The sequence below is a fragment of the Salvelinus fontinalis genome, unplaced genomic scaffold, assembly GCF_029448725.1.
Source record: "Salvelinus fontinalis isolate EN_2023a unplaced genomic scaffold, ASM2944872v1 scaffold_0056, whole genome shotgun sequence".
In the NCBI taxonomy this organism is placed as follows: Eukaryota; Metazoa; Chordata; class Actinopteri; order Salmoniformes; family Salmonidae; genus Salvelinus; species Salvelinus fontinalis.
The window spans coordinates 148,123-172,398 of NW_026600265.1; the positions used below are offsets into that span (position 1 = coordinate 148,123).

Genomic DNA, 24,276 nt, shown 5'->3' on the forward strand with positions numbered 1-24,276 from the left:
GGACACCTATCAAGACACGGCGGTGGGAATGGACACCTATCCAGACACGACGGTGGGAATGGACACCTATGGTGGTGGGAATGGACACCTATCAAGACACGGCGGTGGGAATGGACACCTATCCAGACACGGCAGTGGGAATGGACACCTATCCAGACACGGCGGTGGGAATGGACACCTATCAAGACATGGCGGTGGGAATGGACACCTATCAAGACATGGTGGTGGGAATGGACACCTATCAAGACATGGCGGTGGGAATGGACACCTATCAAGACACGCGGTGGGAATGGACACCTATCCAGACACGGCGGTGGGAATGGACACCTATCAAACACGGTGGTGGGAATGGACACCTATCCAGACACGGCGGTGGGAATGGACACCTCTGGTGGTGGGAATGGACACCTATCAAGTCATGGCGGTGGGAATGGACACCTATCCAGACACGGCGGTGGGAATGGACACCTATCCAGACACGGTGGTGGGAATGGACACCTATGGTGGTGGGAATGGACACCTATCAAGACACGGCGGTGGGAATGGACACCTATCCAGACACGGCAGTGGGAATGGACACCTATCCAGACACGGCGGTGGGAATGGACACCTATCAAGACATGGCGGTGGGAATGGACACCTATCAAGACATGGCGGTGGGAATGGACACCTATCAAGACATGGCGGTGGGAATGGACACCTATCAAGACACGCGGTGGGAATGGACACCTATCCAGACACGGCGGTGGGAATGGACACCTATCAAACACGGTGGTGGGAATGGACACCTATCCAGACACGGCGGTGGGAATGGACACCTATGGTGGTGGGAATGGACACCTATCAAGTCATGGCGGTGGGAATGGACACCTATCAAGACACGGCGGTGGGAATGGACACCTATCAAACACAACGGTGGGAATGGACACCTATCGAGACACGACGGTGGGAATGGACACCTATCCAGACACGGCGGTGGGAATGGACACCTATCCAGACACGGCGGTGGGAATGGACACCTATCCAGACACGGCGGTGGGAATGGACACCTATCCAGACACGGCGGTGGGAATGGACACCTATCCAGACATGGCGGTGGGAATGGACACCTATGGTGGTGGGAATGGACACCTATCCAGACACGGCGGTGGGAATGGACACCTATCGAGACACGGCGGTGGGAATGGACACCTATCGAGACACGGCGGTGGGAATGGACACCTATCGAGACACGCTGGTGGGAATGGACACCTATCCAGACATGGCGGTGGGAATGGACACCTATATAAGCCTGTACTATACATTTCCCACTCTATGTAGGCCTGTGTAAAATCAGGTGCATAGAACAGGTGGTGGACAGAATACTACAGTACCTGTTCCATAGGGTCTGGCTCCCGCTGTCTTTATGTTCAGGTTAACAGGAGCCACTCCATACGTTCTACAACAACAAACCAGACATGTCAACAACAACACACAATTTACCGCTACAGCGTCAAAGGCTGTGAAATAAAATAGATGAATTCAGGCTCATCAGCTGTACTTGAAACCCCTTATCTGGGAATAATAAGGACAGATCGGCTTAGACATTGCGGTGAACTATCCCTTTAAAGACCGTAGGGTGAACTATCCCTTTAAAGAACGTAGGGTGAACTATCCCTTTAAAGAACGTAGGGTGAACTATCCCTTTAAAGACATTACGGGTGAACTATCCCCCTCTAAAGACCGTAGCTAGCGTTGCAAATAATCAATGCGGTGGCTGTTAATTTATCCTCGAATCACAGCCTACTTCGCCAAACAGGTGACGATTTAACAAGCGCATTCACAAAAAAAGCGCTGTCGTTGCACCAATGTACCTAACCATAAACATCAATGCCTTTCTTTAAAAATGTTTATACCTGCATATTTAGTTAAAAGAAATTCATGTTTAAAAAAAATAAATAAATGTTAACCCTTTTTTCTCCCCAATTGGTAGTTACAGTCTTGTCTCATCGCTGCAACTCCCGTACGGACTCGGGAGAGGCCGAAGGTCAAGAGCCACGCGTCCTCCGAAACACAACCCAACCAAGCCGCACTGAATCTCTGGTGGCACAGCTAGCGCTGCGATGCAGTGCCTTAGACCACTGCGCCACCCGGGAGGCCCCAAAAATTAAATGTTAGCAGGCAATATTAACTAGGGAAATTGTGTCACTTCTCTTGGGTTCTGTGCAAGCAGAGTCAGGGTATATGCAGCAGTTTGGGCCACCTGGCTCGTTGCGAACTGTGTGAAGACCATTTCTTCCTAACAAAGACCGTAATTTGCCAGATTTTTACATAATTATGACATAACACTAAAGGTTGTGCAACGTAACAGGAATATTTAGACGTATGGATGCCACCTGTTCGATAAAATACGTAACGGTTCCGTATTTCACTGAAAGAATAAACGTTTTGTTTTCGAAATTATAGTTTCCGGATTTGACCATATTAATGACCTAAAGCTCGTATTTCTGTGTGTTTATTATATTATAATTAAGTCTATGATTTGATATTTGATAGAGCAGTTTGACTGAGCTGTGGTAGGCAGCAGCAGGCTCGTAAGCATTCATTCAAACAGCACTTTCCTGCGTTTTGCCAGCAGCTCTTCAAGCATTGAGCTGTTTATGACTTCAAGCCTATCAACTCCTGAGATTAGGCTGGCGATACTAAAGTACCTATTAGAACATCCAATAGTCAAAGGTATATGAAATACAAATGGTAGAGAGAGAAATAGTCCTATAACTACAACCTAAAACTTCTTAACTGGGAATATTGAATACTCATGTCAAAAGGAACCACCAGCTTTCATATGTTCTCATGTTCTGAACAAGGAACTTAAACGTTAGCTTTTTTTACATGGCACATATTGCACTTTTACTTTCTTCTCCAACAATGTGTTTTTTCATTATTTAAACCAAATTGAACATGTTTCATTATTTATTTGAAACTAAATAGATTTTTATTTATGTATTATATTAAAATAAAAGTGTTCATTCAGTATTGTTGTAATTGTCAATATTACAAATACATACAAATCGGCCGATTAATCGGTATCGGCTTTTTTTGGTCTTCCAATAATCGGAATTGGCAGTGAAAAATCATAGTCGGTCGACCTCTACTTTAAAGACACGTACGTGTACTGTGGAGCTCCGGTCTTGATGTCTCCGATGGTGACACGAACATCATCGTCATCATCGTCACTGTCGCTATCACTGTCGTCATCATCTCCTGGCTCCTTCTCCTGAGAGAGAGAGAGGGGGGGAGGAGAGAGAGGGGATAGAGAGGGAAAGAGAGAGAAGGGGGAGAAGAGTGAGAGAGAGAGAGAGAGAAGTGATAGAGAGGGAAAGAGAGAGGGAATAGAGAGAGGGGATAGAGAGGGAATAGAGAGAGGGGATAGAGAGGGAATAGAGAGAGAGAAGGGATAGAGAGAGAGACAGAGAGAGAGAGAGAGAGAGAGAGAGAGAGAGAGAGAGAGAGAGAGAGAGAGAGAGAGAGAGAGAGACGTGGAGAGAAAGAGAGAGAGAGGGAATAGAGAGGGAGAGGTAAGGGGGAGGAGAGAGAAACATTTACATTACATTTAAGTCATTTAGCAGACGCTCTTATCCAGAGCGACTTACAACAAACAGAAACAGACAGAAACCGGATCAGAACCCATCTCTTCTACACAAAACATAGTAGGGCCTGGAGTGTTTCCAGACCACATGAACTGAACAGGAGAAACTCCAGCCCTTAATTACACACAAAGCCCAAGTCAACAGCGATAGGAGAAACACTGCCCCTCGGTACCAAATGGCACCCTATTCCCGTTATAGTGCACTACTTTGGTCAAACGTAGAGCACTACGGGGGAATAGAGTGCCATTTGGGACTAACAGGAGAAGAGAGGTCTTACCTGAGCTTCCACTCCGTTGCCTGTAGCAGCTGCCTCATCTGACTCCGTAGCAGGAACAGGTGCACTGAGGGTGGAAATATCACCAACACATTCAGACTGAGGGTGGAAATATCACCAACACAATCAGACTGAGGGTGGAAATATCACCAACACAATCAGACTGAGGGTGGAAATATCACCAACACAATCAGACTGAGGGTGGAAATATCACCAACACATTCAGACCGAGGGTGTAAATATCACCAACACATTCAGACTGAGGGTGTAAATATCACCAATACATTCAGACTGAGGGTGTAAATATCACCAACACATTCAGACTGAGGGTGTAAATATCACCAACACATTCAGACTGAGGGTGTAAATATCACCAATACATTCAGACTGAGGGTGTAAATATCACCAACACATTCAGACTGAGGGTGTAAATATCACCAACACAGACTGAGGGTGTAAATATCACCAACACATTCAGACTGAGGGTGTAAATATCACCAACACATTCAGACTGAGGGTGTAAATATCACCAACACATTCAGACTGAGGGTGTAAATATCACCAACACATTCAGACTGAGGGTGTAAATATCACCAATACATTCAGACTGAGGGTGTAAATATCACCAACACATTCAGACTGAGGGTGTAAATATCACCAACACATTCAGACCGAGGGTGTAAATATCACCAACACATTCAGACCGAGGGTGTAAATATCACCAACACATTCAGACTGAGGGTGTAAATATCACCAACACATTCAGACTGAGGGTGTAAATATCACCAACACATTCTGACTGAGGGTGTAAATATCACCAACACATTCAGACCGAGGGTGTAAATATCACCAACACATTCAGACCGAGGGTGTAAATATCACCAACACATTCAGACCGAGGGTGTAAATATCACCAACACATTCAGACTGAGGGTGTAAATATCACCAACACATTCAGACTGAGGGTGTAAATATCACCAACACATTCAGACTGAGGGTGTAAATATCACCAATACATTCAGACTGAGGGTGTAAATATCACCAACACATTCAGACTGAGGGTGTAAATATCACCAACACATTCAGACTGAGGGTGTAAATATCACCAATACATTCAGACTGAGGGTGTAAATATCACCAACACATTCAGACTGAGGGTGTAAATATCACCAACACAGACTGAGGGTGTAAATATCACCAACACAATCAGACTGAGGGTGTAAATATCACCAACACATTCAGACTGAGGGTGTAAATATCACCAACACATTCAGACTGAGGGTGTAAATATCACCAATACATTCAGACTGAGGGTGTAAATATCACCAACACATTCAGACTGAGGGTGTAAATATCACCAACACATTCAGACCGAGGGTGTAAATATCACCAACACATTCAGACCGAGGGTGTAAATATCACCAACACATTCAGACTGAGGGTGTAAATATCACCAACACATTCAGACTGAGGGTGTAAATATCACCAACACATTCTGACCGAGGGTGTAAATATCACCAACACATTCAGACCGAGGGTGTAAATATCACCAACACATTCAGACCGAGGGTGTAAATATCACCAACACATTCAGACTGAGGGTGTAAATATCACCAACACATTCAGACTGAGGGTGTAAATATCACCAACACATTCAGACTGAGAGTGTAAATATCACCAACACATTCAGACTGAGGGTGTAAATATCACCAACACATTCAGACTGAGAGTGTAAATATCACCAACACATTCAGACTGAGAGTGTAAATATCACCAACACATTCAGACTGAGGGTGTAAATATCACCAACACATTCAGACTGAGGGTGTAAATATCACCAACACATTCAGACTGAGGGTGTAAATATCACCAACACATTCAGACTGAGGGTGTAAATATCACCAACACATTCAGACTGAGGGTGTAAATATCACCAACACATTCAGACTGAGGGTGTAAATATCACCAACACATTCTGACTGAGGGTGTAAATATCACCAACACAGACTGAGGGTGTAAATATCACCAACACAGACTGAGGGTGTAAATATCACCAACACAGACTGAGGGTGTAAATATCACCAACACATTCAGACTGAGGGTGTAAATATCACCAATACATTCAGAATGAGGGTGTAAATATCACCAACACATTCAGACTGAGGGTGTAAATATCACCAATACATTCAGACTGAGGGTGTAAATATCACCAACACAGACTGAGGGTTTAAATATCACCAACACATTCAGACTGAGGGTGTAAATATCACCAACACATTCAGACTGAGGGTGTAAATATCACCAACACATTCAGACTGAGGGTGTAAATATCACCAACACATTCAGACTGAGGGTGTAAATATCACCAACACATTCAGACTGAGGGTGTAAATATCACCAACACATTCAGACTGAGGGTGTAAATATCACCAACACATTCTGACTGAGGGTGCAAATATCACCAACACAGACTGAGGGTGTAAATATCACCAACACAGACTGAGGGTGTAAATATCACCAACACAGACTGAGGGTGTAAATATCACCAACACATTCAGACTGAGGGTGTAAATATCACCAATACATTCAGAATGAGGGTGTAAATATCACCAACACATTCAGACTGAGGGTGTAAATATCACCAATACATTCAGACTGAGGGTGTAAATATCACCAACACAGACTGAGGGTTTAAATATCACCAACACATTCAGACTGAGGGTGTAAATATCACCAACACATTCAGACTGGGGGTGTAAATATCACCAACACATTCAGACTGAGGGTGTAAATATCACCAATACATTCAGACTGAGGGTGTAAATATCACCAACACATTCAGACTGAGGGTGTAAATATCACCAACACATTCAGACTGAGGGTGTAAAGATCACCAACACATTCAGACTGAGGGTGTAAATATCACCAACACAGACCGAGGGTGTAAATATCACCAACACATTCAGACTGAGGGTGTAAATATCACCAACACATTCAGACTGAGGGTGTAAATATCACCAACACAGACTGAGGGTGTAAATATCACCAACACATTCGGACTGAGGGTGTAAATATCACCAACACATTCAGACTGAGGGTGTAAATATCACCAACACATTCAGACTGAGGGTGTAAATATCACCAACACATTCGGACTGAGGGTGTAAATATCACCAACACATTCTGACTGAGGGTGTAAATATCACTAATACATTCAGACTGAGGGTGTAAATATCACCAACACATTCTGACTGAGGGTGTAAATATCACCAACACATTCAGACTGAGGGTGTAAATATCACCAACACATTCAGACTGAGGGTGTAAATATCACCAACACATTCAGACCGAGGGTGTAAATATCACCAACACAGACGGAGGGTGTAAATATCACCATCACATTCAGACTGAGGGTGTAAATATCACCAACACATTCAGACTGAGGGTGTAAATATCACCAACACATTCAGACTGAGGGTGTAAATATCACCAATACATTCAGACTGAGGGTGTAAATATCACCAACACATTCAGACTGAGGGTGTAAATATCACCAACACATTCAGACTGAGGGTGTAAATATCACCAACACGTTCTGACACATCCTGTAGACAACAGAGAAAGTTGAGACGACTCAGTAACCAGCTTAGACACAAACGGGTGGAGGGTGAGGAAAGTCACCTGACAGCAGCGGTTAGTTTGGCCTCTTCTTCATCAGCTCTCTCATCATCATCTAGAAGGGAAACGAACATTCATTAACTAACTGTAAAATGTCAACAATAAAAGTCATAGATTACAATATCTCACGTGACCTAGTTATTTAACTTACATAGCTAGCTAGTCACGTTTGTTCTTTCAGAAGATCAATGTAAACGAACCCTTCATATCCAATGCTTCTTTCTGTCCATTGTATTTTTCCACATACCGGTAGTTAGATAACTACAAACTGAGCAAAGTGCAAATCTTTGGTGCATTCCTGAATGCTGTAGCGTTAGTGAGCCGGCTTGACGTTTACAGTGACGCTAGGCCAACACATGCAGCACCACCACGGCTTATGCTTTAGCAAGCTAGCTACAGCAACTACTGTGCTAAATAGGTAGCGCCTGTGCTAATGATTTGCAGTTGCATGTGGCTTAGTTATAACTCGAACAACTTAGCTAATGTTTTATTCATTGTAACACCTCTTTACCTCCGTAGAGCCACTCTTCTTCCTCGTCTCCGCCGCCATCTCCCGCACTCGCGTCCGCCGGGGTTGTGTTGTCTGCCGCCTCTTCCGCAGACATCTTCTTTAACAAGCGGTAAGAAAGTGCCTTTCACGAAGATCGCAACTCTTGTTTTCCAGCTAGCTAGCTAGCTAACGAAACAACCCGGATAGTAGTAAATGCACACGACCAATTTTTTGTTGTTGTTAAAACAGCAGAAGTCGTCATAAATTATTGCACTATCTTGAAGCGCGGAAAATATCCACTTCATACATTTTGATTTCGACGAGCTAGCGGTAGACGGTGTGCCCGGAAGTAATCCTTCAACAGAGGGCAAACAAACTGTCTTCCTATTGGTCTAGCGAGAATCTGTCCCCGGACGTCGAAAATCGAACGGTTCATGCGCAGTTTGGCCCGCGATGTCGACTGGAGTAACGTTTTAAAGACACAAGAGGGCGAAATAACTTAAATTATATTTTCTAGGGGGGGGGGGGGGGGGGGGGCGCACCGCATAAAGTTGTTTTTTATTATTGAAGGACAATGTAGCAGACCACTCCCTAGAATACATCTACTTGCTATTTTGTTCATCACAAGAATTATGTGTTGATACATACACCATTGGTGACTACATTGTGGACAACTATTCTGCTAATTCTTGTATACACTATACCTGTATGCTAATCATGAATACACTTCTTATAGCGTCCCACACAAACATTTCAACCAACACAATATACAATGTCCGTTAAATACCCAAACTACATCACATTCTTCAAAATAGGCGTGTATCATTGTGTCTACTGAGCACACAACAGCAGTCCAGTCCATCTGTAGCGATAGACAGCCGATGGCCACTTTAAAATGTCCTGATTGGTGTTGTGGTTTTGTATGGGGGTGGGATAGGGTAGACTTTAATGCAGAGGCTGCTCTATTGTTAATGTAGTTAATGTAGTTATGGCCACTGGAGTTCAGCCTCTGTTTATTGAACTATAAGGGGACGTAAAGATGGATCTATTAAGGCATACACACACATGCAGGCACAAACACACACACATATACACACACACACACATACATATACTCACACACACACATACACACACACGCAGGTACAAACACACACACACACATATACACACACACACGCAGGCACAAACACACACACACACACACATATACACACACACACACAGGCACACACACACATACACATACACAGGCACACACACACACACACACACACACACACACCACACACACACACACACACACACACACACACACACACACACACCACACACACACACACATATATATATACACACACACACAGGCACACATAGACACGCAAGCACACACACACACACACACATGCATGCATGCACAAAACCCAAACACACACTCACACACACATGCAGGCACAAACACACAACCACATACGCAAGCACAAACACATACACACACGCAAGCACAAACACACACAGGCACACACACGCAGGCACACACACACACAGGCACACACACGCAGGCACACACACGCAGGCACACACACACAGGCACACACACACACAGGCACACAAACACACACACACATACGCAAGCACAAACACATACACACACGCAAGCACAAACACACACAGGCACACACACGCAGGCACACACACACAGGCACACACACACACACACTGTGAGGTACTTAGAAACAGTCTCTAGCACTTTGCCGATCTGTTCACTTGAAAGTTTGTTTATGCTTACAGAAGCACTAAGTGTTTGTCTGTCTTTTTGTGTCTCTCTCCTTCTGTCCCTCTTTCACTTTCTCTATTAATGACTCTATCTGTATGTTCTATTCATCGACCTCCCTCCGTCTGTCTCCCCCCTCCTTCCCTCCCACTCTCCCTCCCTCTGTCTCCCCCCTCCTTCCCTCCCACTCTCCCTCCCTCCCCCTCCATGCCTCCCTCCCTCTGTCTCTCCCTCTCTCCCCCCTCCCACCTTCCCTCCCTCTGTCTCCCCCCTCCTTCCCTCCCACTCTCCCTCCCTCCCCCTCCATGCCTCCCTCCCTCTGTCTCTCCCCCCTCCATCTCTCCCCCCTCCCACCTTCCCTCCCTCTGTCTCCCCTCCTTCCCTCCCACTCTCCCTCCCTCCATGCCTCCCTCCCTCTCGCCCCCTCCCTCTCTCCCCCCTCCCACCTTCCATCCCTCTGTCCCCCCTCTCTCCCCCTCCCTCTCTCCCCCCTCCCACCTTCCCTTCCTCTGCCCCCCCCTCTCTCCCTGCATCCCTCCCTCCCTCTGTCTCCCCCTCCCTCTGTCTCTCCCTCCCACCTTCCCTCCCTCTCTCTCCCCCCTCCCTCCCTCTCCCCCCTCCCTCTGTCTCTCCCTCCCACCTTCCCTCCCACTCTCTCCCCCCTCCCTCTCTCCCCCCTCCCTCTGCCCACCCTCCATCCCTCTCTCCCCTTCCCTCCCTCTGTCTCCCCCCTCCTTCCCTCCCACTCTCCCTACCCCTCCACGTAGGGATTATGTTAACTAGATTACAGACTAATCCATGTTAAGCAGGTTTCAGTGAGAGCGCTCCGACATTGGTCCATCTGTAATTAGCCCTGTAACACTCATATTATCTTACTCAGACAACACTCCACGAAACACAGTTTATCTCACAGCTGCTCTGTCAAAACAGATGGGTTTTTTGTTGTTGTCGGGGTTTTTTTTTTTACCCCTCACAACCCTAAGACCGTCGATGGACAATGAGAGATGACCGCAACGCCACCACAGAGGAACACTTAGCAACCCGCATGGAGCAGGTGGAAGATGAAGAGTGTGTTCCACACCACACTTACCATGCTATTATGGGATGTTAGAACAAATGGATACAGAATCACGTGTCCAAAATGGCACCCTATTCCCTATTTAGTGCACTACTTTTGAGCAGAGGTCCTTTGGGCTCAGGTCAAAAGTAATACACTATATAGGGAATAGGGTGCCGTTTGGGATGCAGGATATAATGCACTGTCAGCAAGGTGGAGAGTAAGGTTACATCAGATGGAGAAGTTAGACTGGATACAGTTACTGGGAGAGGGAGGGACTGGGTTTCCTTTCCATCCTCTCTGTCTGTCTGTCTGTCTGTCTGTCTGTCTGTCTGTCTGTTTCTCTCTCTGTCTGTCTGTCTGTCTGTCTGTCTGTCTGTCTGTCTGTTTCTCTGTCTGTCTGTCTGTCTGTCTGTCTGTTTCTCTCTCTGTCTGTCTGTGTGTCAATTCAATTTCAATTCAAAGGGGCTTTATTGGCATGGGAAACATATGTTTACATTGCCAAAGCAAGACAATAAAGTGAAAAGAAACAAAAAACACAAAATGTAAAGATGACATCACAAAGGTTTCATAAAGACGTTACAGATGTTAGATTATCAGCTGTGATTTAACAATGTGCACATAGTTAAGATCAGTAAACCGATCAATATTGGTTGTATTTACAACACACACACACACACACACACACACACACACACACACACACACACACACACACACACACACACACACACACACACACACACACACACACACACACACACACACACACACACACACACACACGCACATACAAAGAAACAAACACACACACACACACATAAAAAGAAACACACACACACACGCACACACACACATACAAAGAACCACACACAAACACACACACAAACACACACATACGATGACTCTCTTTCTCTCTGTACCTGTCATGACTTGTATAAAGCGTCTTACTTTCTCGTGTTCTTGTTATTTTTATATCTGGTGTGTTTTTGTTCTACCTTGTTATTTTTGTATTACACTGCTATTGATTACTGCATTGTGGGGTTTAGAGCATTTCACTGTACTTGAGCACGTGACATTAAAACTTGAAACTTGAAATGAAATCTGAGTGGCCATCAGATGCTCTCTGTAGGACGTCAGTTCATCTGTCTAACAGCAGAATGACTCACACTGCAGAGAGAGAGAGAGAGAGATGGAGGGAGAGAGAGAGAGATGTAGAGAGACTGGGAGGGGAAATATGAGTGAGACAGAGAGAGATGGAGAGAGTGAATGATGAGAGAGATGGGGAGAGAGACAGCGAGAGAGAGAAGAAAAAGTTGAGAGAGAAGAGAGAGGGATATAGAGATGGAGAGAGAGAGAGGAATGGAGAAAGCGAGAGAGATGGAGAGAGAAAGAGAGGGATTGAGAGACAAAAAGAGAGAGAGAGACAGATAGGGAGACAGAAAGAGAGAGAGATAGAGAAAGAGATGGAAGGTGTTTGAGAGAGAGAGAGACAGAGTTAGAGGGATAGAGAAACAGACATAGAGAAAGAGATGGAAGGTGTTTGAGAGAGACAGAGAGAGAGAGAGACAGATAGAGGGATAGAGAAACAGACAGAGAGAGAGATGGACGGTGTTTGAGAGAGAGAGAGAGAGAGACAGAGAGAGAGAGAGAGAAACAAACAGAGAGAGATAGAGGGATAGAGAAACAGACAGAGAGAGATAGAGGGATAGAGAAACAGACAGAGAGAGACAGACAGAGAGAGAGAGAGAGATAGAGAAACAGACAGAGAGAGACAGAGGGATAGAGAAACAGACAGAGAGAGAAACAGACAGAGAGAGAAACAGACATAGAGAGAGAGAGAGAGAGAGAGAGAGAGAGAGAGAGAGAGAGAGAGAGAGAGAGAGAGAGACAGAGACAGAGAGAGAGAGAGAGAAAGAGATGGAAGGTGTTTGAGAGAGAGAGAGAAACAGACATATAGAAAGAGATGGAAGGTGTTTGAGAGAGAGAGAGAGAGAGAAACAGACATATAGAAAGAGATGGAAGGTGTTTGAGAGAGAGAGAGAGAAACAGACAGAGAGAAAGAGATGGAAGGTGTTTGAGAGAGAGAGAGAGAGAAACAGACATAGAGAGAGAAACAGACAGAGGGATAGAGAAACAGACATAGAGAGAGATGGAAGGTGTTTGAGAGAGAGAGAGAGAGAGAGAGAGAGAGAGAGAGAGAGAGAGGGAGAGACAGAGACAGAGAGGGATAGAGAAACAGACATAGAGAAAGAGATGGAAGGTGTTTGAGAGAGAGAGAGAGAAACAGACAAAGAGAAAGAGATGGAAGGTGTTTGAGAGAGAGAGAGACAGAGACAGAGAGGGATAGAGAAACAGACAGAGAGAAAGAGATGGAAGGTGTTTGAGAGAGACAGAGAGAGAGAGAGAGAGAGAGAGAGAGAGAGAGAGAAAGAGATGGAAGGTGTTTGAGAGAGAGAGAGAGACAGAGAGAGAGAGAGACAGAGAGAGAGAGAGAGAGAAAGAGAGACAGAGAGAGAGAGAGACAGAGAGACAGAGAGAGAGAGAGAGAGAGAGAGAGAGAGAGAGACAGAGAGAGACAGAGAGAGAGAGAGAGAGAGAGAGAGAGAGAGAGAGAGATGGAAGGTGAGTCAGAATGAGTCAGTCCTGATCCTCTACAACACACTAACAGGGTAATTAATAATGTAACAGGGACTCCGGATATAAATGACTCAAATGACATCACATCTATGTCCCCAATAGGACCCTGTTCCCTACACAGTGCACTACTTTTAACCACAGCCCTATGGGATGACCGTTCTCCCAATGGGCCAAGTAGTACCCTGTACGGGAATAATGGACAGGTGCAAGGTATGAGTGTGTAGCGTCCGTAACAACAGTGACACCTGTGGGGCGGTGGTCTGGTTCCCCTCTGTCTGCTGTTGTCTTCAACAGGCGTGTAGTGTTTGGGAGCATGGCGAGGGCCGACTAATGGCAGTAGACATAACACTATTTGGTTATTGGGAGCATGGCGAGGGCCTACTAATGGCAGTAGACATAACACTATTTGGTTATTGGGAACATGGCGAGGGCCGACTAATGGCAGTAGATGTAGATATAACCCTACTTGGTTATTGGGAACATGGCGAGGGCCGACTAATGGCAGTAGATGTAGATATAACCCTACTTGGTTATTGGGAACATGGCGAGGGCCGACTAATGGCAGTAGACGTAGATATAACCCTACTTGGTTATTGGGAACATGGTGAGGGCCGACTAATAGCAGTAGATGTAGATATAACCCTACTTGGTTATTGGGAACATGGCGAGGGCCGACTAATGGCAGTAGATGTAGATATAACCCTACTTGGTTATTGGGAACATGGCGAGGGCCGACTAATGGCAGTAGACGTAGATATAACCCTATTTGGTTATTGGGAACATGGCGAGGGCCGACTAATGGCAGTAGATGTAGATATAACCCTACTTGGTTATTGGGAACATGGCGAGGGCCGACTAATGGCAGTAGACGTAGATATAACCCTACTTGGTTATTGGGAACATGGCGAGGGCCGACTAATGGCAGTAGACGTAGATATAACCCTACTTGGTTATTGGGAACATGGGGAGGGCCGACTAATAGCAGTAGACGTAGATATAACCCTATTTGGTTATTGGGAACATGGCGAGGGCCGACTAATGGCAGTAGACGTAGATATAACCCTACTTGGTTATTGGGAACATGGCGAGGGCCGACTAATGGCAGTAGATGTAGATATAACCCTACTTGGTTATTGGGAACATGGCGAGGGCCGACTAATGGCAGTAGATGTAGATATAACCCTACTTGGTTATTGGGAACATGGCGAGGGCCGACTAATGGCAGTAGACGTAGATATAACCCTACTTGGTTATTGGGAACATGGCGAGGGCCGACTAATGGCAGTAGATGTAGATATAACCCTACTTGGTTATTGGGAACATGGCGAGGGCCGACTAATGGCAGTAGACGTAGATATAACCCTATTTGGTTATTGGGAACATGGCGAGGGCCGACTAATAGCAGTAGACGTAGATATAACCCTACTTGGTTATTGGGAACATGGCGAGCGCCGACTAATGGCAGTAGACATAACACTACTTGGTTATTGGGAACATGGCGAGGGCCGACTAATAGCAGTAGACGTAGATATAACCCTACTTGGTTATTGGGAACATGGCGAGGGCCGACTAATAGCAGTAGACGTAGATATAACCCTACTTGGTTATTGGGAACATGGCGAGGGCCGACTAATGGCAGTAGACATAACACTACTTGGTTATTGGGAACATGGCGAGGGCCGACTAATAGCAGTAGACGTAGATATAACCCTACTTGGTTATTGGGAACATGGCGAGGGCCGACTAATGGCAGTAGACGTAGATATAACCCTACTTGGTTATTGGGAACATGGCGAGGGCCGACTAATAGCAGTAGACGTAGATATAACCCTACTTGGTTATTGGGAACATGGCGAGGGCCGACTAATAGCAGTAGACGTAGATATAACCCTACTTGGTTATTGGGAACATGGCGAGGGCCGACTAATGGCAGTAGATGTAGATATAACCCTACTTGGTTATTGGGAACATGGCGAGGGCCGACTAATAGCAGTAGACGTAGATATAACCCTACTTGGTTATTGGGAACATGGCGAGGGCCTACTAATAGCAGTAGACGTAGATATAACCCTACTTGGTTATTGGGAACATGGCGAGGGCCGACTAATAGCAGTAGACGTAGATATAACCCTACTTGGTTATTGGGAACATGGCGAGGGCCGACTAATAGCAGTAGACGTAGATATAACCCTACTTGGTTATTGGGAACATGGCGAGGGCCTACTAATAGCAGTAGACGTAGATATAACCCTACTTGGTTATTGGGAACATGGCGAGGGCCGACTAATGGCAGTAGATGTAGATATAACCCTACTTGGTTATTGGGAACATGGCGAGGGCCGACTAATGGCAGTAGACGTAGATATAACCCTACTTGGTTATTGGAAACATGGCGAGGGCCTACTAATAGCAGTAGACGTAGATATAACCCTACTTGGTTATTGGGAACATGGCGAGGGCCGACTAATGGCAGTAGACGTAGATATAACCCTACTTGGTTATTGGGAACATGGCGAGGGCCGACTAATAGCAGTAGACGTAGATATAACCCCACTTGGTTATTGGGAACATGGCGAAGGCCGACTAATAGCAGTAGACGTAGATATAACCCTACTTGGTTATTGGGAACATGGCGAGGGCCGACTAATGGCAGTAGACGTAGATATAACCCTACTTGGTTATTGGGAACATGGCGAGGGCCGACTAATAGCAGTAGACGTAGATATAACCCTATTTGGTTATTGGGAACATGGCGAGGGCCGACTAATGGCAGTAGACGTAGATATAACCCTACTTGGTTATTTCGTGTAATAACAGATAGATCCATTCATAGGATTTATTATGTGATAAACCACACTATGTTGTCAAAGAGTGGTGATGTAACCCTTTGAGTACAGCATGGATTCCATACATTGCCCACCCAAACTTTTTGTTGTTGTTGTTGTTGACGTCACATGACCCCTGTCTCAGCCTTCAACTCCGAGTAGATGTTGCCAATACGGCACAGATCTATACCCTGTACAGAACAACCCCACCCCCCCCCCCCAACTCCATAACAACAGGTACTAATAGGGCACAGATCTATACCCTGTACAGAACAACCCCCCCCCCCCCCAACTCCATAACAACAGGTACTAATAGGGCACAGATCTATACCCTGTACAGAACAACCCCACCCCCCCCCCAACTCCATAACAACAGGTACTAACAGGGCACAGATCTATACCCTGCACAGAACAACCCCCCCCCCCCCCCCCCCCCAACTCCATAACAACAGGTACTAATAGGGCAAAGATCTATACCCTGTACAGAACAACCCCCCCCCCCCAACTCCATAACAACAGGTACTAATAGTCTAACAATGAGACAACATGTACCACTAGTCTAACAATGAGACAACAGGTACCAATAGTCTAACAATGAGACAACAGGTACCAACAGTCTAACAATGAGACAAAATGTACCAATAGTCTAACAATGAGACAACAGGTACCAATAGTCTAACAATGAGACAACAGGTACCAACAGTCTAACAGTGAGACAACAGGTACCAATAGTCTAACAATGAGACAACAGGTACCAACAGTCTAACAATGAGACAACATGTACCAATAGTCTAACAATGAGACAACAGGAACCAATAGTCTAACAATGAGACATTCACCCCCTATTGAAGATATTTTTTGAAAATACTGTTTTATATTAAATACTTTCTTATATTAAATACTGTGTCCCAGTGAGAATAAGGGAGTTTTATATTAAATACTGTGTGTCCCAGTGAGAATAAGGGAGTTTTATATTAAATACTGTGTGTCCCAGTGAGAATAAGGGAGTTTTATATTAAATACTGTGTGTCTCAGTGAGAATAAGGGAGTTTTATATTAAATACTGTGTGTCTCAGTGAGAATAAGGGAGTTTTATATTAAATACTGTGTGTCTCAGTGAGAATAAGGGAGTTTTATATTAAATACTGTGTGTCCCAGTGAGAATAAGGGAGTTTTATATTAAATACTGTGTGTCTCAGTGAGAATAAGGGAGTTTTATATTAAATACTGTGTGTCTCAGTGAGAATAAGGGAGTTTTATATTAAATACTGTGTGTCCCATTGAGAATAAGGGAGTTTTATATTAAATACTGTGTGTCTCAGTGAGAATAAGGGAGTTTTATATTAAATACTGTGTGTCTCAGTGAGAATAAGGGAGTTTTATATTAAATACTGTGTGTCTCAGTGAGAATAAGGGAGTTTTATATTAAATACTGTGTCCCAGTGAGAATAAGGGAGTTTTATATTAAATACTGTGTGTCCCAGTGAGAATAAGGGAGTTGTATATTAAATACTGTGTCCCAGTGAGAATAAGGGAGTTTTATATTAAATACTGTGTGTCCCAGTGGGAATAAGGGAGTTTTATATTAAATACTGTGTCTACCAGTGAGAATAAGGGAGTTTTTAAATGAAGAACCATAAGACTAGAGCTGTACCAGTCATGTGAGGGAGATGTGTTAAGATACAGCACAAAGCCTACCAGTGTAAATAGTCTGTTAACACCCTGGAGCTCTAGTGAGACACACCACACACACACACACACACACACACACACCACACACACACACACACACACACACACACACACAGACACAGACACACACACACACACACACACACACACACACACACACACACACACACACACACACACACACACAGACACACACACCCACAGACACACACACACACAGACACACACACACACACACACACACACACACACACACACACCCACACAGACACACACACCCACAGACACACACACACACAGACACACACACACACACACACACACACACACACAGACACACACACCCACACACCCTGTCTGAATGTTTATAACCACAGCATGATGATGAGTAATCATCTGAATCATCTAACACAATATTGATTAGAGAAGGTGACCTGAAACCAAGTGAATAACAAACCATAGCTGCATCACTACCACCATTAGCCTACCACTGACAGAGAGAGACAGACAGACAGACAGACAGACAGACAGACAGACAGACAGACAGACAGACAGACAGACAGACACAAGCACAGACAGACAGACAGACAGACAGACAGACAGACAGACAGACAGACAGACGCAGAGAGAGACAGACAGACAGAGACAAGCACAGACAAGCAGAGAGAGACAGACAGACAGAGAGAGACAGACAGAGAGACAGATAGATAGAGAGAAAGAGAGACAGACAGACAGACAGTGAGTGACAGATAGAGGTAGAAAGAAAGAGAGCGAGAGAGAGAGACAGACAGAGACAAGCAGAGAGAGAGAGAGAGAGAGAGAGAGAGAGAGAGACAGAAGGACAGACAGATGGACAGACAGACAGAGACGCAGTAGACTGCAGACGCCAAAAACACCCTCTTCACTGTCAGTGTCCAGGGGTGATCATTCAAAGTGTGAACGCTACTTTAAAAATCGCAGATTCATCCTGCGGGAATTCATTTTCTGACGAGGCGCTATTTATTTAGAAAAACTGTCAACGTGACTTTGGAGACAAGAGTGGTTCTTCCAGTAATAACGACTCAGCCGCGCACTGGCCGTGGTCCAGACTGGCTTGCGCACTGGCCGTGGTCCAGACTGGCTTGCGCACTGGCCGTGGTCCAGACTGGCTCGCGATGCGGAACGGATCGGAGCGGTATACTGCTAGAGGAGATGAAGACAAGAGGAGAGGAGGAGAAGAGTACAGCGGAAAAGGTGTACTGGCTCTTTAAGGAACATTCAAATCCATCGGAGTGTCGTATCAGCCCCTTGAGAGAATCGAATCAGTAGCGTTCCTCCTTCAGTTAGATAGGGACCGTACCTCAGCGATAGAGACCCGCTACGCAGTTCACTGGTAGAGACGACAACTTTAGACAAATACAAGTCCAGACGCATGGGGTAGCGTTAATAACACAGCTAATCATGAGAGACAACTGGATTCTAATTATCATGCAGTTACTGTTGTTTCCGCTGACAGGTGAGTCGCCACGTTTTTCATGTGCTGTTTATGGTGGTTTTACTGCTTTAGGTTTTGGTTGTGGTTTATATATAGCGTGTATGGTTATGTTATGGTTTATATATAGCGTGTATGGTTATGTTATGGTTTATTTATAGCGTGTATGGTTATGTTGTGGTTTATATATAGTGAATATGGTTATGTTATGGTTTATATATAGCGTGTATGGTTATGTTATGGTTTATATATAGCGTGTATGGTTATGTTATGGTTTATATATAGCGTGTATGGTTATGTTGTGGTTTATATATAGTGAATATGGTTATGTTATGGTTTATATATAGCGTGTATGGTTATGTTATGGTTTATATATAGCGTGTATGGTTATGTTATGGTTTATATATAGCGTGTATGGTTATGTTATGGTTTATATATAGCGTGTATGGTTATGTTATGGTTTATATATAGCGTATATGGTTATGTTATGGTTTATATATAGTGTATGTGGTTATGTTATGGTTTATATATAGCGTGTATGGTTATGTTATGGTTTATATATAGCGTATATGGTTATGTTATGGTTTATATATAGCGTATGTTATGGTTTATATATAGCCTATGTTATGGTTTATATATAGCGTGTATGGTTATGTTATGGTGTATATATAGTGAATATGGTTATGTTATGGTTTATATATAGCGTGTATGGTTATGTTATGGTGTATATATAGTGAATATGGTTATGTTATGGTTTATATATAGCGTATATGGTTATGTTATGGTTTATATATAGCGTATATGGTTATGTTATGGTTTATATATAGCGTGTATGGTTATGTTATGGTTTATATATAGCGTGTATGGTTATGTTATGGTTTATATATAGCGTGTATGGTTATGTTATGGTTTATATATAGCGTGTATGGTTATGTTATGGTTTATCCTATATCCTATGGTTGATTATACAACATACATACAAAGGTATGTGGACACCCCTTAAAATGTGTGGATCGGGCTATTTCCACCACGTTGCTGACAGGTGTATCAAATCGAGCACACAGCCATGCAATCTCCATAGACAAACATTGGCAGTAGAATGGCCTTACTGAAGAGATCGGTGGCTTTCAACGTGGCACCGTCATAGGATGCCACCTTTCCAACTAGTCAGTTCATAAAATTTCTGCTCTGCTAGAGCTCCCCCCGGTCAACTGTAAGTGCTGTTATTGTGAAGTGGAAAAGTCTAGGAGCAACAACGTCTCAGCTGTGAAGTGGTAGGCCACACGAGCTCACAGAACGGGACCGCTGAGTGCTGAAGCGCGTAGCTCGTAAAAACGGTTTGTCCTCGGGTTGCAACACTCACTACAGATTTCCAAACTGCCTCTGGAAGCAACGTCAGCACAATAACTTTTCATCGCGAGTATTGTTCATCGGGAGCTTCATGAGCCTCAATGGGTTTCCATGTACTGTATTTTATAGCATCATCTTGGACATTTTAGCTTATTAGGCTATTCCACTGTTTTGTTATGCATGGTAACACACACACACACACACACACACACACACACACACACACACACACACACACACACACACACACACATTGTTATGTCTATCCAATGAAATATTCATACATTTTAGCAACATATGTTGGCTTCCACGCATAACATGTGGCAGCAGTTAGGCTAAACATGTCTGGAAGTTAGGCCCATGTTGTTTACATTGGTATTACCAGGCTACTCCAGATGCAGAATAAGCTGATCTGATGCAATAAGCCCCTGTTTATTAACCACACAGCTTAGACAGGCAGACACACACGCGCAGTCACAGTTGTGATCCTCACTTAGAGAGAGAGAGAGAGAGAGAGACAGAGAGAGAGAGAGAGACAGAGAGAGAGAGACAGAGAGAGAGACAGAGAGAGAGAGACAGAGAGAGAGAGAGAGAGAGAGACAGAGAGAGACAGAGAGAGACAGAGAGAGAGAGAGAGACAGAGAGAGAGAGACAGAGAGAGAGAGAGAGACAGAGAGAGAGAGAGACAGAGAGAGAGAGAGACAGAGAGACAGAGACAGAGAGACAGAGAGAGAGACAGAGAGAGAGACAGAGAGAGAGAGACAGAGAGAGAGGGACAGAGAGAGCTATAGTGGATTCTCTATTTCCATTTCCATGGTTACGTAATCCATTTTTTTTGGTTCCCTCATCGTTTCTCTCACCTCGTGTTAGGTGTGCTGTAAACCTATACACTGTTAAAAAAGACACCCACAAATCTAGTTGTTTCAACTAATTATTATTAATTAACTGGTTGCACAGACTGTTTATTATTGTTTACTCAACTTTTCAGTCCAAGTGTTACTTTCACTAAAACAATTTATTTGGCCCAAACTTAACTTAACGCACAAAATTCAGTCAACTTAAAATAATGTATTTGCTCAACCTGTCTCATATGTTCATTCAATTAGCAATATCTTACCCAATAAAGGCTGTGGAACACACACACAGTGCTTTTTAACATACAATGTTTCAACTTACATATTTGACACATACATCATTTGTGCATGTTCCTTTATTATTTAACATGTCCTCCTCTGAGATTTGAACCTACAACCTCTTGGTTCATGACATTCCCATCTTATTGCTCCACCATGTTAAGGTCAGGGAACACTTTGACCGGGAAGTAGAGTAAACAAACAACATTCTGTGTGGAACCAGTTACCTACAGTGGCTTGCGAAAGTATTCACCCCCCTTGGCATTTTTCCTATTTTGTTGCCTTCCAACCTGGAATTAAAATAAATTTTTTGCGGAAGGTTTGTATCATTTGATTTACACTACATGCCTACCACCATGAAGATGCAAGATATTTTTTTAATGTGAAATGAACAAGAAATAAGACAAAAAAACTGAAAACTTGAGCGTGCATTAAAGTCAATACTTTGTATAGCCACCTTTTGCAGCAATTACAGCTGCAAGTCTCTTGGGGTATGTCTCTATTAGTTTGGCACATCTAGCTACTGGGATTTTTGCCCATTCTTCAAGGCAAAACTGCTCCAGCTCCTTCAAGATGGATGGGTTCCACTGGTGTACAGCAATCTTTAGGTCATACCACAGATTCTCAATTAGATTGAAGTCTGGGCTTTGACTAGGCCATTCCAAGACATTTAAATGTTTCCCCTTAAACCACTCAAGTGTCGCTTTAGCAGTAGGCTTAGGGTTATTGTTCTGCTGGAAGGTGAACCTCTGTCCCAGTCTCAAATTTCTGGAAGACTGAAACAGGTTTCCCCTCAAGAATTTCCCTGTATTTAGCGCCATCCATCATTCCTTCAATTCTGACCAGTAGCCCAGGCCCTGCCGATGAAAAACCTCCCCACAGCATGATGCTGCGGATGGCGTTCTCGGGAGATGAGAGGTGTTGGGTTTGTGCCAGACATAGCGTTTTCCTTGATGGCCAAAAAGCTCCATTTTAGTCTCATCTGACCAGAGTACCTTCTTCCATATGTTTGGGGAGTCTCCCACATGCCTTTTGGACAACACCAAACGTGTTTGCTTATTTTTTTCTTTAAGCAATGGCCTTTTTTCTGGCCACTCTTCCTTAAAGCCAAGCTCTGTGGAGTGTACAGTTTTTTAAAGTGGTCCTATGGACAGATGCTCCGATCTCCATTCAGCTCCTTCAGGGTTATCTTTGGTCTCTTTGTTGCCTCTCTCTGATTAATGCCCTCCTTGCCTGGTCCGTGAGTTTTGGTGGGCGGCCCTCTCTTGGCAGGTTTGTTGTGGTGTCATATTCTTTCAATTTTTTAATAATGGATTTAATGGTGCTCCTTGGGATGTTCAAAGTTTCTGATATTTTTTTAATAATCCAACCCTGAGCTGTACTTCTCCAAAACTTTGTCCCTGACCTGTTTGGAGAGCTCCTTGGTCTTCATGGTGCCACTTGCTTGGTGGTGCCCCTTGCTTGGTGGTGTTGCAGACTCTGGGGCCTTTCAGAACAGGTGTATATATACTGAGATCATGTGACAGATCATGTGACACTTAGATTGCACACAGGTGGACTTTATTTAACTAATTATGTGACTTCTGAAGGTAATTGGTTGCACCAGATCTGATGTAGGGGCTTCATAGCAAAGGGGGTGAATACAGATGCACACACCACTTTCTGGTTTTACATTTTTTTGAATTTTCTGAAAGATGCAGTTTTTTTCATTTCATTTCACCAATTTGGACTGTTTTGTTTGTGTCCATTACATGAAATCCAAACAGAAATCAATTTCAATTACAGATTGTAATGCAACAAAATCGGGAAAAACGCCAAGGGGGATGAATACTTTTGCAAGATACAACTATACTGAACAAAAATATAAACGCAACATGAAACAATTTCAGAGATTTTACTGAGTTACAGTTCATATAAGGAAATCAGTCAACTGAAATACATTCATTAGGCCCTAATCTATGGATTTCACATGACTGGGAATACAGATTTGAATCTGTTGGTCACAGATTGGGGCGGCAGCGTAGCCTAGTGGTTAGAGCGTTGGACTAGTAACTGAAAGGTTGCAAGATTGAATCCCCCGAGCTGACAAAGTACAAATATGTTGCTCTGCCCCTGAACAAGGTAGTTAACCCACTGTTCCTAGGCCGTCATTGAAAATAAGAATTTGTTCTTAACTGACTTGCCTAGTTAAATAAAGGTAAAAAATAAAATTAAAATACCTTTAAAAAAAAGGTAGGGGTGACCACCATTTGCCTCATGCAGC

The 24,276-nt window shown here is 44.1% G+C and overlaps 2 protein-coding genes across 3 annotated transcripts in view; one reads left to right on the top strand and one right to left on the bottom strand.

The window, feature by feature from the left end:
• The window catches only part of LOC129842599 (pre-mRNA 3'-end-processing factor FIP1-like), a 40,700-nt gene extending 32,249 nt beyond the window's left edge, over positions 1 to 8,451 (bottom strand). For both annotated transcript variants that reach the window (XM_055911228.1, XM_055911227.1), the window contains exons 1-5: positions 8,093 to 8,451; positions 7,585 to 7,636; positions 3,907 to 3,970; positions 3,150 to 3,256; positions 1,374 to 1,438 (exon numbers count right to left, since the gene is read on the bottom strand). In XM_055911228.1, the coding sequence (XP_055767203.1) occupies positions 1,374 to 1,438; positions 3,150 to 3,256; positions 3,907 to 3,970; positions 7,585 to 7,636; positions 8,093 to 8,186 (382 nt within the window). In that variant the 5' untranslated portion in view covers positions 8,187 to 8,451. The remainder of the gene's footprint in view (positions 1 to 1,373; positions 1,439 to 3,149; positions 3,257 to 3,906; positions 3,971 to 7,584; positions 7,637 to 8,092) is intronic.
• Positions 8,452 to 19,170: 10,719 nt separating this feature from the next.
• Positions 19,171 to 24,276, top strand: part of LOC129842612 (mast/stem cell growth factor receptor kita-like) — a 62,038-nt gene continuing 56,932 nt past the window's right edge. Inside the window, exon 1 of the mRNA XM_055911239.1 lies at positions 19,171 to 19,554. Coding sequence (XP_055767214.1) covers positions 19,500 to 19,554 — 55 coding nt within the window. The 5' untranslated portion in view covers positions 19,171 to 19,499. The remainder of the gene's footprint in view (positions 19,555 to 24,276) is intronic.